Source organism: Benincasa hispida, unplaced genomic scaffold (genome assembly GCF_027475165.1).
Source record: "Benincasa hispida cultivar pf3 unplaced genomic scaffold, pf3_genome.v1.1 HicScf455, whole genome shotgun sequence".
In the NCBI taxonomy this organism is placed as follows: Eukaryota; Viridiplantae; Streptophyta; class Magnoliopsida; order Cucurbitales; family Cucurbitaceae; genus Benincasa; species Benincasa hispida.
The window spans coordinates 1-13,288 of record NW_028326553.1 but is presented as its reverse complement, the minus strand read 5'-3'; the positions used below and the strand labels follow the sequence as shown (position 1 = coordinate 13,288).

The 13,288-nt window shown below is 33.8% G+C and overlaps 1 protein-coding gene and 1 long non-coding RNA gene across 2 annotated transcripts; one reads left to right on the top strand and one right to left on the bottom strand.

Moving 5' to 3' along the window:
• Nucleotides 1-1,372: 1,372 nt before the first annotated feature.
• Nucleotides 1,373-6,175, bottom strand: LOC150030202 (beta-glucuronosyltransferase GlcAT14A-like). The gene is made up of 6 exons (XM_090309946.1): nucleotides 5,752-6,175; nucleotides 4,863-5,582; nucleotides 3,096-3,171; nucleotides 2,895-3,010; nucleotides 2,194-2,755; nucleotides 1,373-1,689 (listed from the first exon to the last, which is right to left on the bottom strand). The coding sequence occupies exons 2-5, from the start codon at nucleotides 5,344-5,346 to the stop codon at nucleotides 2,241-2,243; spliced, it is 1,191 nt and encodes a 396-aa protein (XP_090166072.1). The 5' UTR covers nucleotides 5,347-5,582; nucleotides 5,752-6,175; the 3' UTR covers nucleotides 1,373-1,689; nucleotides 2,194-2,240.
• Nucleotides 6,176-9,646: 3,471 nt separating this feature from the next.
• Nucleotides 9,647-10,347, top strand: LOC150030201 (uncharacterized). Its single transcript, XR_016527126.1, has 2 exons — nucleotides 9,647-9,883; nucleotides 10,071-10,347. It is a non-coding gene; the product is annotated as an uncharacterized LOC150030201 (long non-coding RNA).
• Nucleotides 10,348-13,288: the final 2,941 nt, after the last annotated feature.

Genomic DNA, 13,288 nt, shown 5'->3' with positions numbered 1-13,288 from the left:
GTTGGTGAAGGTATTTTAGAATTAATGGAAAACTAACCCGCATGTGTATCAAGCAATTTTCTATATTTCAAAAGAATTTTGTGGTTTGCTATTTCTCCAAATGAGAATGTAATTAGTGCAATATATATATATATATATATTATATATATGATTCTTTCAAAGTTTAACCCAACTCAACCCAACAAAAATAGAAAAGGTTTAACTCAACCCAACCCAAGAACAAAACTAACCCAACCCAAATCTAAAATTTTGGGTTGGATGGTTAGAGTAATTCACATTGTCGGATTATTTGAACACCCCTAATTATTCCCTTCAATCAATGTATATAGGATATAAAAAGAAGAATGAAAAATAATGCTATTACCAATAGTTTAATGTTTTATAGAAGTTGTATGTTAGTAGTTGAATGCGAGTTAATGTGTTTGAGTTTAGTACACCGAAACAAATACACGTTGAGAATTTAGATTATAATTTCGAGGACATTGAAAGAAAAAGAAAGAAAACATGTACAATACCAAATTTGTAGCAACGAAGATTTTGTTGGTCGCAATTCAAATTAGTCTATTTGTTGTGATAAGATAAGAAGGTTTCTCATGATCGAAGATGATATTCCTTTGTCGGCCTTTTTTGTATTTGTTGATTATCTTTTTGTTGAGTTTTTGATAGGAGATTTTGATTTTGGGATATTTTAGGATTGTGGCCCTTACTATTGTTTATGATTCACCGTATTGTTGGAAAAACCTAATGTTATATATGGATTCAATAGCGTTGACATTCGTTATCACCCAACAACAGTCTAATAGAGAAAATAATTGTTAATACTAAGACATATATTGCGTTAGAAACCAGTGATGTAGGGCTTTAAGTTGGGGACACAAATTCAAATAAAGCATTTTTTTCCGTTCGAAACGCAAACTCATGTAAGATTGAATTATAAATTTAGTTTCGAAATGTTTAGATTTGTATATATAGTCTCCAAAATTTCAAAAACCATACGGTATGCCTCTCAATTTTCAAGAAATCTTTGAACTTTTAATTCTCCATCTAATACGTTTTTGGTAAAAATCTGGAATGAAGATTTGATGAATTGATATCCCTTTAGAATGGCTTGGTTTTTCTTAAAAAAAAAAGGAAAAAAATGCAAAAGCAATTAACCATGACTTATTTTTTAAATTAAATACTTGAAAACATATTCAAACACACCGTTAAAAGACTTCTTCCAATGCAGTAACACTTCAAGATAGGCTCATTATGTGTTAGGATAGGTTAAAGAGTCGAATTCTTTTTTCCTTTTTTTAAAGAAAATACTTTTCTCCCATACGCCTGATTGCACATCGGCAAAGAGTTACACATATCAATGAAATTCAACGCATCGAGAAAAATACCGTCAGCACAGACAACTTCTTGTAGTGTTTCTCTACCTAAAATTCCTGTGCTTCATATCACTCACCAAATTACAAATCACATTAAACTGTTTGATCTTACATAGGGATTCAATTAACCACTTGTAACTCTCTGAAGTGTGTTTGAAGCCTTTCTACTTACCTGCCCACCTGAAGAACGAGAAAGCGCAAGAAACCCCGCATTGCTCAGCTTGTTCAACACCTCCATTAAAGCACCATCAAACGGCGATTTCAGCATTTTTCCTGATTGAATTTTAGTCGGCTTCCAAATCCTGTTTGCTATGCTCTGTACCATGATCCGTGAAATGGTGAGCGGCATAATTGCGATTCGGAATAAACCCAGTTGAATGATCATTGCAACTAGACAATACAGATTGAAGTTTGATTTCTAGTGATTGTTTACATATCTACCTGAACCAGAATGACTAAAGAAAGAAGATTAATCATTGTTGCAATCCTACTGCAGTGCTAACTTATACTTTACAATGCAAAGGGAACCAAATCTCAACTTTTAAAGAGAGAGATGGCAACACAATAAATGAAAATTCAATGAATGAATTATGACTCTTGGTAAAGCAATTGAGAGTCGAGTGGTAGAATAAAGGCAACAAGAAGGGAAAATGTTCCCATTGTTTGAATAGATTGTGAGGCTCTTAAATAAATACTAACCCCACGATAATACTACATTATAATCCAAAACCATCCTTATCTTCTCTAACCTGTTATGAACATGGCTAATGCCCACCCCCCCTCCCCGAATCAAATCAAATATTATGATTTGTAACCTTACTTGTGAGTGAATCAAGCCTTGGGTCAATGTTTCCATTGTATTGCCTTTCATTGGCATTGATTCGATTGAGTGTTCCAGTCGTCAAGAAGGTTCTTCATGGACTCTTCAAACTTCTTAGCTTGAGATCCAGGCTTCAATATATTGACATCACTCCACTGGGAGCACGGATCCATCAACCAGCTCTTCCGACCCGAGCACCATGCTCCAGGAAGAAGTCGGTTGCGTCCTCGCTTCAAGAGTTTTTGATCGACCATGTCCAGAACAGAGTCATCTTTATGAAATTCTCGAGCAAATGCAGCTCCACTTTCAGCCATGACATCAAAGTTTGATACATTGAGGAAAAGTGGTTCCATCTTTGGGGGATCGTCCCAGATCATAAATCTTAGATCACTATTAACAGTTTTGTTCTTGAACTCATTTGAATTACAAATGACAGAGTGAAAGTATCCTTCTTGTGATAATATGATGTTGTTAAAATACATAAGAAGTATCCGAGGAAGGTTATCCCACCCAAGAACACAGAATTCAAGAAACGATCGACTAAGGATGAACCAAGGGGAACCTGCAAATGATACGGTCTTAGGTACAATATCCTTTAGAGAGCATTAGATTAAGAAGAAAACCATACAAGTAGAATGTTGATAGCTATATCTACATAAGGAACGAAATGCAGAAAAAGAAGGGGGCAAAATCAACTTAACCGGTGAAAATTTTGAAAGCATCAGGTGTTGGCCGCTTCTCAGTGGCATGAAATATTTGAGTTCTCCTTGCCAAATATAGCCCTGGATCAACTACAATTGGTTGAACCCTCTGCCCTCTGGCATTACCAAACACCGATAATATTATAATTCAATTCAACCATGAACAGTTTATAATGCTGATGCAAATTGGTATTTTCTTACTCTTTCCACCCAAGGTTGCTCGTGTGATCTATGAAATTGAGATCTCTTCTAACAGACGAAAAGACATGTGATAGATCTGAAAGCACGGAAAAGAAAGATGTTACTATGCAAGGAAAAGGAAAGAAATTCATGGAAATCATTAAGTCGAATAACTTTGAAAACTTCCCAGCCTCGGAGATTTGCATAATTTATAATGCCTTTTAAATGCATTGAGAAGCTTGAAAGAGATGAAAGAAAAAAAAAAGTGCTTGAAAGAGATGAGATACAGAATAAATATCCTAGAACTAATATTTTAAACTAATAAGTCTCATAAATCATAAGTAATTCTTATAGACGTGTATAACGAAATTATCCACTCCCATACAAGTCTTCTCCTTCAACTTTATCAATTACAGTGATATAAACAATATTATTGAGGTTTCCTCGAAAGTGTTTTTCTCTTTTTTCGTGTGTGTGATGTTTGACCTAAATTTCAAAGACTATTTACACCATGCATCATTTGGCCATCATGCCAACCGGCCCACCCATAATGGTTTTCTCCTTTGAAATTCAAGTAATGAAAATCAGTAATATTCATCTTATAATAGCAAGTCTTTCTTCCTTCCAAAAAAGAAATAATAGCAAGTCTTTCTATGTGATACTTCATACAAGTCGGTGAAAGCCTCTTAAGATCCCAATACGTTAACCTTTCCATTCTTTGCCCCTAACCTGGTAAAAAGCCCCTCTATAACAGTCCCACCCTCAAAAGGAAAAGGGATAAAAATGTTTCAGAAAAGAATAAATGAATAAAATGAAACTTCAAACTTGGCCAGAATTATTTGGTTCCTCCAAGAAAAGATTCCTAGTGATTCTAGTCTAAGAGAAACCCTTTATGAAATGAGATCAAGATAAAATTACAAGTAGAATGGATATGGCATCCAAACTTGAGCAACAATCTATGGAAAAAGAAAAAAAAAAATGAAGTAAATGTTTTAAGACTCCATTGCAGTTAACCCGAATGCAAAGCAATGAAGTGAATGTAGATCAGTTAATGAGTTGCTATGGCAATGGTTCAAATTTTGTACAGAAAGTACACTCCAGTTTTTGCACATCACTGTGAATCGGTGAAACCTCAAAGGCTCAAAAGGGCTGTAAGAAAAAAAATCAACCTAAAACAATCCATCAGTTTCCTCAAATATAGAAGGTGAAAGTGTCTATTATCTCTAACAGAGTAATTCTAGAGAATAACTATCATATGAAGACTTCATGGATCAAATGACTTAACATGATTAGAGGTTCTCAAGGATTAGCATTGAATATTTCTCTCTGCTTGAACCAGTTAATTCAACCTACATTATCTGATCAATTAAAAAGAGTTGGCTTCCTATCCCAAAAACATAAAATACTTTTTTTAAAAAAGAAACCCCAAAAAACATAAACATGCCATTCTGAAATCTCTTAATAAATTAGAAAGATCCTAAAATTGGCTAAGTCTATAACAATCCTCCTACTAATTGCATCAACTCTGTTAATACAGGTTATGAAGTCCCAAAATAATCATAATATAACTAATAAATCGGAAAAATTAAAGCTCTTTCAAGAATTATTCCCATACATACCTCCCCTGGGTGAAGATGGGCCAAACAATCAAACCATCAAACAAACAAACACATTAACAGTAATCCACAAATTTGATAAAAAGAAAAAAAGATGGCAAAAACTGTTCCATTTTCCAAATTGGCGTATGACAATAAACGCAACAAGAAACAATTACCGAATTGGCATTACCATCCTGACTGATCAGCGGGTAATCCCTGGCACTCAAAGTGATAAACCAGTCCCAACCACTCTCAATTTTGAGAAGAATCGCTGCAGCATGAAGAATCGTGGCAATGTTAGACGACCCCATGTAGCTGATTCGATTGGGCTTTCCAACAATGTCAACATTTTCAAAGGCACGAATTGCCGGTACCGACTTCACTGCTACGGCGAGCTGCAGTCGCTCATCATTGGAAGCATCTGCTGCGAGATGCAGAAGGTACCGGTTTCTGGGGTGGTAGACAGCGAGCAGCAGCCTGAAGATTCGGTCCTTGTCACCGCGGCCACCAGAAATGTAATAGGCAAACGCCGGAGGATATGGAGCTCCGTGGTGGACTATTGAGGGAATGGATCGCGGAGAGCTGAATGCAGAAATGGAAGAGAATAAAAGGAGGAGAAGAGAAAGGAAAACGGCGGAGAAGAGAGTGAAAAGCCATTTCTTCTCAGCTCCCATGACGATGATCGTGGTCCTGGTTTTACTTTTTTCACTTTCTGGTGATGGGAATTACAGCACTCTGATGATGATGACGACGATTCAACTGGGTGGGGCATATGGGTAACCGTCAATTCGAGAAAACGGGTGAGATTGAGAATGAATTTAGGCTTTCAGATCGTTTTAGGGAAATGGGTCGTTGGTAGATCTTCGTTTCTTTGGCGATTCCAGTTCAGGGAGCCGCTCCTCTCGAAGATCTGGGATTCAAAAACACACAGTAAAAGATCGAAAGCTGTGAAATATAAAAAAGTACTGCGTCCAATTCATCAAAATAAAAGGGACGCAATAATAGACAGTAACCCCCAGTCATCCACACGCCAAACATCGAGCCAAACACGTACAGACAGAAACTAAAGAAAGACTTACCTTGTTGAAACGAAATTGAAGACTGGCCTGGAAATTTCGGAAGTTGCAATCAACCTCCTTGCAGTCGAAATCATAGGACACCGGTACTTCGCGTCAGAAGTTGCAGTCGCGGCCTAGATCGGCTCAAATCGCATCAGTTGAAGTCGAAATGGTGGGTCGTCGTTTCTGTCTCCGATGGAAAACGTGGGTTCGGCTGGATTTTGTCTCCGATGGTTTGTCGAGGGTTAGTACTTTCTCTCCGTGGATTTTCTCTGATTGTTGCCGTCGAAATCGTTTTCTTTTTCTTTTTCTTTTCTTTTTTTTTCCGATCGAGGGACTTCGGCTGGATTTTCGTCGTCGTTTCTTTCCGTGGGCTTTTGCCGTGGGCCATTTTGATTGGGCTTTTTTTTTTTATTTTGGATAACTAAACATATGCACTTAATCTAATTTTTTTTTAGCTGACCAAATTTTGGGGGTTTATTTGAAAAAATAGTAAAACATTTTCAAAATTGTGAAAATGACAAAATCAAATTAAATAAAAATAATATGGTAAATTGTCAAAGCTGCCCTCACTTACAAATAAATACCTAACAAAAAACTTAACTAAATAATTAGCACGGTAACCAATGTAGCCTACCAAAAGTCCAATCAACATCTACCAAAAGTCCAATCAACATCTACCTGATAAGATTACTACACTACTCTAAGCATTCAAAGAAAATAAAAAAATAATTAAAACCAAAACCACCAACAACTCAAATAAAGAAAAAAAATAGGGATTTAAAAAACTTCTCCTTTTCCTTCAGTCTTCCTCTAAAAAAGAAATTATGAGTTTGAGAATTTCTTCATGCAACCACAACGCCTCTTCCTTCAGTTTTCCTTTTCATCAAGGGATCACAATACAAACTGTCACAAAGAATAAGAACAAATTGAAGGAAAGAAAAATCATATATTGGAGTTGTATGGCTGCCAATGACAGGCATGAACAAATAAAAAAAGTGAGAAAGGAAAAAAAAATACCTTAACTTCTAGTAGTATGATGCGAACAACAAAAATGGGAAAAGATAAAAAAAAGTTGTAGTCTGTAGGGTTATATATATATTTTTTCCTTTCTTTTATTTTTTTTTATTGATTTGAATTATATTAAAATTGAATTCTAAAACAAAACCTAGATATTTCACTCTACTAAAGTTTATTGGATTCTTCAAAAATGTTATATATATAATTTACAAATTTCAAATCTTTTATCAACTTAAATGTAAAATTTTCAAATCTCGTATCAAATAAATTTAAATGAATTATCTTCTCAATTATGTTAATGGATTATCTTCTCAATTATATTAGTTTTGACACTAAAATACAAAATTAAAATGAAACAAAATTCAATAATTTGAGATAGTTAATTTAAATTCACAAGATCTCATAGTATTATAGTTTATATACTAATGATATATTATTATATTATTATATGATATATTTTTTTAAAAAAATATATAAATAGTAATAATATAAAAGAAAAATGTATGAAATAAAAAAATAGCTAAACTATGATAAGTATACAAATCCCTAAATATGAAAAAATGAAAAAGAAATAGATAAAACTTAATCATTTTGATAAAAGAATGTAACAAAAAACTGAATTTGATAAGAAAATGTATAAATAAATTAAAAAGGAATAAGATAAAACCAAATTTGATAAGAAAATATATAAATAAATTGACAATGAATAAGATAAAATAAGATCTTATGACAAAAGACAGATTTTGATAGATAATCATGGAGAAAAATCTAGAAGATACAAAATAGTGTTATAATGATGGATCACAAAAAAAAAAAAAAATTATGGTTAAAATCTCACAAGTTTACATTACAATTATGTATAAATGTAAAATAATTAAATCTCATAGCTTCATATTATGTGTAACTATATGTGGTGAAATCTTATATAAATATAACTATAATAGTATGATAAGTGCTAAAATTGATAAAATAAATAAATAAATAAATAAATAAAGAATATTTTAACGATTTGGAAAAAATAAATATCACTTCGTACACAAATGGTCATTCAAAGATATGAGAAATATACATCTAATTTATTAAGAATATATGTATAAAATTATGAAAATCGTTAAAATAATAGCAAAAAGAGTATATAAAACAATTTAATGCTATGAGAAATATACAACTAGTTTATTAAGAATATATATATATAATTATGAAAAACAATTGAAAAATTTGAATAAAATTGAATATGTAAAAAGTAGTAAAAAACCATTCAAAGATTTGAATAAATTTGAAATTTGATTAGATAAAATAAAACATAATAATATATGGTTATTTAAAATATTAATTTGGTAGAAAAATTTGGATATTTAATTTAGGTGAGATTAATTCGAAAAGTGGTTAAACAAAATCTAAATTAATAATAAAATATGGAGATTATGTTAATTACATGAGCAAAATCAGGAGGACAATTTTCAGGAGAAAAATCAACAATTACATTATATACATAACCCGACCTTATGTTTTATTCAACAACTACCTTGTATTTGATTCTGACTTTATAATTAGTGAAATTCAAAATATTGTTTTCAAGTTGATCCTGGTGTTCCTATAGCTTTACTAAAATAAATAGTTAAAAATGAATATAATTAAAAGAATAAGTATGATTCCTCCAGACAAATATTATCAGATACAAGTTGTGAGCTTGAAAGAGAAGACATGTTATTTCAACAAGTTACACTCCTTTAAGATTTTGTGCTTTTATATAATTGCAATTTATAATTACACGCATTTGGCACATTCACCTTTTATTAAAGAATCTTACTAAATGTCCCAATACCAATGATGTCATGAATCTTGTTTCCATCATATACTGTATAAAAATTATCGGTCAAATGCAACATTTGAGATAGTTCATCCAAACGATAATTTATTTCAAGAACATGGATACCCAAAAAGTTCGCGAATTCATAATGAGTTGGGTTAGCGTGAAGTAGCTACAAAAAATCAATGCAGATTATATATGAGAGAATGACATAATAAGCGTACTTGTTTAACTCGTTGTTAGATGCTCTTCAAGCCATGAATGAATAAGTTTGATGTGCGTCTCCCTTTTATTTATTTATTTATTTTTTCCTTTTTCTTTTATCATTGTAGTGGACTTTGTTGGTTATTAATGGACTCTATTCATTTTTTTTCTTTTTGTAATTGTGATGGAATTTATTAGCTTTTGTAGTTTTGTCTATTTGTGTAATGGTCTTTGTTAATTTTGTTAATTTTGGTAATGGGTGTTTGTTATATTGCTATAGTTATTAATTTTAGTTAATTTATGTCTATTACCTTTCAATATTTTTTACGATCATAGTTCGACTGATATGATTCAATTATATTTACAACAAACTTATTGTTCACAATTAGTATGAGATATTCAGTTTACTATAGTATTAAGGTGTCAAAAAAGAGAGGCAATAGTACAACATAATATAATGTTAGATCAACACATCATGCTTATCAACGACAGTCTAGTTTTTTAGAAGTTAGATAAATTGGGTTTATCAAACTAGATTGACATCTCATTATTGCTTTATTGTAACAATGGAGAGCAAAAACCCTACATTTCACATGTCTGGTGGGGAATGTACAATAACATTGTAAGATATTGCAGTTCAATTCGGATTATTAGTGGATAGAAAACTTGTTACTTAATGGTTGCATTATGATGTCTGGTGGGGAATGTACAATTACATTGCAAGATATTGCATCTCAATTTGGACTACTAGTGGATGGAGGACTTGTTCCTTGATGGTTGCATTATGACTAGGAACGTGTTTGTGAGATTATTTTGGGTTTTTACCACCTAAAATAAAGGGGTTGAGGTTGAATATCTCATGATTGGCATCACACTTTATAGAATTTTCCTCCAATGCTAACGTGGTCACAATATAGAGATATGCATGAGCATCTATAATGCAACTTATTGGAGGATTCTTGTTTGCCGACAAGTCCAACAATTTGGTTCACCCAATGCTCCTTCCTCTATTGGGCAATTTTGAGGAAGCTAGTAGGTAGTTATGAGGCGTTTTCTGTCTTGCATGGCCATAAAGAGAATTATGTCAAGCTAGTTATGCAACAACTTTGGGAATAACAGGTATGTTGATACTACTGCAAATATAAGCTTTTGATCGATTTTATACTATCGCACTGCAATACAAGTTAAAGACCCCCGATTATTTTGTTGGGTGTCCACTTAGTGCCTAATATTATTTTCTTTACATATTTATTTCATTCTAATTTTACATTATAAAATGTTTTTGATGAATTATATTCATGTGTAGATGGAGCGGTACCTTAGCTGTATCTGAGCAATCAACAAACATGTTAATAATATATCAAGTATCATTTGACCGACTAATGCAATAATCAAGGCATTTGGTTGACAATGAGCCCCCTTATATGCTTTCATATCATAAAGTGCACAAGGAGGATCTAGTAGATGCTTTAGCTATATAATATGACTATTTATTTGGGACGACTTAATTGCGAGAAGATATATCACAGTTGATGGCGCTTATTACCGTTGCATGGTAAGAATTTTATTGTCTAATTTTTTTCAATTATATTACATAATTATTATGTTATATTAATCTTTTTCTTCATGTAGAATAATTTTGTCCAAAATGTGCAACAATATTCAATACAACACAACTTACCACAATTAGGTTCAAAGTGTGATCAATGTGTGGTAAATATAATAGATATCATTCAACAGACAAGAATACTTAATGTTACTAACACTGATAGAAGACATGCTCATTGTAGATGCCAAGGATAATAGGTCGAGATATTCCAGAGCAACACGGATAGCAGATGTGGTCTGTCCCATAGATCCATACTCTGCAGGTGACCCTCAAACACATTAGCCGTGAGGGCCTTTGTAAATGGATCAGCAACGTTGTGCTTTAAAGCTATCTTCGTGGCAATCAAGTCCCCTCGATGTACAATCTCTCAGATGAGATGATACTTTCGCTCTATATGCTTGCCACACTTATGACTCCTAGGCTCTCGAAAATTAGCCATAACACCACTATTATCACAATAAAGTGTTATGGGCTTTGACATGTCTGAAACAACTTCTAGATCAATCACGAATTCCCTGAGCCAAACGGCTTCCTTAGCAGCTTCACAATCGCTACATACTCAGCCTCCATGGTGGAGTCAACGACACACCCTTGCTTGGTGCTACGCCATACTACTGCTCCTTCGTTAAGAGTGAACACTGATCCTAATGTGGATTTCCTAGAATCCTTATCAATCTAAAAATCAGAGTCTGTATATCCCGTAAGGATAAAATCCTTAGAACCATACACGAGTATGTAGTCCCTCATTCTCCAGAGATACTTGAGGATGTTCTTAACGGCTGTCCAGTGATCTAATCCTGGATTAGATTGATATCTATTGATTATCCCTACTGCATAGCAGATATCAGGTCTAGTACATAACATTGCATACATCAAGCTGCCTACAACAAATGCATAGGGGATCCAAACCTCTTGGGGTGTTTTAAGACATTGTTCTTTAGCCCCTTTTGGAGTTCTATATCAAATATTTGACAAACATCTTGTCAATATACGACGCCTGAGACAATTTTATTCTTTCAATCTCGAAAGATCTGAATACCCATAAAAAACTGAGCTTCTCCCAAATCTTTCATTTGAAATTGGGTCCCTAGCCAGTTTTTAACTGTAGTCAGTAAACCTACATCATTCCCAATGAATAGGATATCATCTACATACAACACTACAAAAAACTATTGAACTATTGATGATCTTCTTGTATACACAAAGCTTATCAATATTTTGATCAAAGCCATAAGATTTTGTCGCAATATCAAACCTTATGTTCCAAGATCGAGATGTTTGTTTCAGTCCAAAAATGGACAAATTAAGCTTGCGAACTTTTTGATCTTAGCCTTGGATTATGAATTCCTCGGGCTGCACCATATAAATGGTCTCCTCAAGATTGTCATTCAGAAAAGCAGTCTTGACATCCATTTGCCAAATCTCATAGTCATAATATGAGGCAATGGATAGAAGGATCCGGATAGACTTTAGCATGGCAACAGGCAAGAAAGTCTCCTCATAATTGACTCCCTCAACCTAGGTATAACCCTTTGCCACCAGTCTAGCCTTGAAGATTTGCACCTTCCTATCAGCACCCTGTTTCCTCTTGTATATCCATTTACAACCTATAGGTTTAACCCCATCAGGTTGATCTACAAGATCCCATATTGGATTGAAGTACATAGACTCCATTTCGAGATCCATGGCTTTGATCCATTCATCCCTATCAACATCCTCTATTGCCTTCTTGTAAGACAATGGATCCTCAACTTTGCCATTAGTTACCATAGCTAGGATTTCAGTTAAACCCATATAGCGAATAGGTGGGTTCGCAACCCTCCCACTATGTCGAGGTTTCCTCAACACTTTAGGTAGATTTGACCTACTAGATGAACCTACTTCAACAACTCTTATTGAGGTACTAGGCTCTTCAACAACTCTTGTTGAAGATTCAGTAGTTTCTTTGAAAATCTCATTCAACATAATTTTACTTTTGGGTCTTTGCTTCCTTATGTGGTATTTTTCAAGAAAAGTAGCATTTGTCGATATAAATACTTTATTTTTTTTTAGGATCAAAGAAATAATCACCTCTCGTTCTCTTGGGGTAGTCTACGAATAGGCATAACCTTGAACGTGGTTCCAATTTCTTAGGAATAGCCTCAAGCACATGTTCTGGGCAACCCCTGATTCTGAAATGACATAAACTATGTTGGGAATGTCCTAGAACTCGCAGTTCGTAAATTTTGTGTTAAACATTCTGTTTATCAATAAAATATTATTGAGTATCTTATTCAATAAAGTTGTTGATTTTGCATTCTATTATGAAAATCCAATAAACATATCCATGGGTATAGTATAAATACTTTAACTTTACATGGTAACATAAACAGGATCAAGTTAATAGTATATAGCCTAAATGATCTATAAGTATATGGATGAAATTGGGTATCTCATCCTGGTAACACTATTGGATGCGACTCATTTTGTATAGGTAATACAAATGGTGTGATCCATAAATGGTCTGCATCATATAAATGAGGCAATCCTCAAGATTCTATTCAGAAAGATAGTCTTGACGTCCATTTGCCATATCTCATAATCATAATATGAGGCAATTGACTGGAGGATGCGGATAGACTTCAACATGGCAATGGGTGAGAAAGTCTCCTCATAGTCGACTCCCTTCACCTGGGTATAACCCTTTCCCATAAGTCTAGCCTTGAAGGTTTGCACCTTCCCATCGGCACCCCGTTTCCTCTTGTAGATCCATTTGCAACCTATAGGTTTTACCCCATTAGGATGATCTACAAGATCCCATACTGAGTTGAAGTACATCGACTCCATCTCGAGATCCATGGCTTTGACCCATTCATCCCAATCAACATATCCATTGCCTTCTGATAAGACAATGGATCCTCAACCTTGTCATCGAC

What these genes read in the sequence shown, in the direction of transcription:
- LOC150030202 (XM_090309946.1), bottom strand. Translation starts at nt 5,346, where the DNA reads ATGGGAGCTGAGAAGAAATGGCTTTTCACTCTCTTCTCCGCCGTTTTC. An exon ending in CCCGCTGATCAGTCAGGATG is followed by an intron (nt 3,172 to 4,862) that starts GTAATGCCAATT and finishes CCGTGCTTTCAG; the next exon opens with ATCTATCACATGTCTTTTCG. An exon ending in TGCTTTCAAAATTTTCACCG is followed by an intron (nt 2,756 to 2,894) that starts GTTAAGTTGATT and finishes TATCATTTGCAG; the next exon opens with GTTCCCCTTGGTTCATCCTT.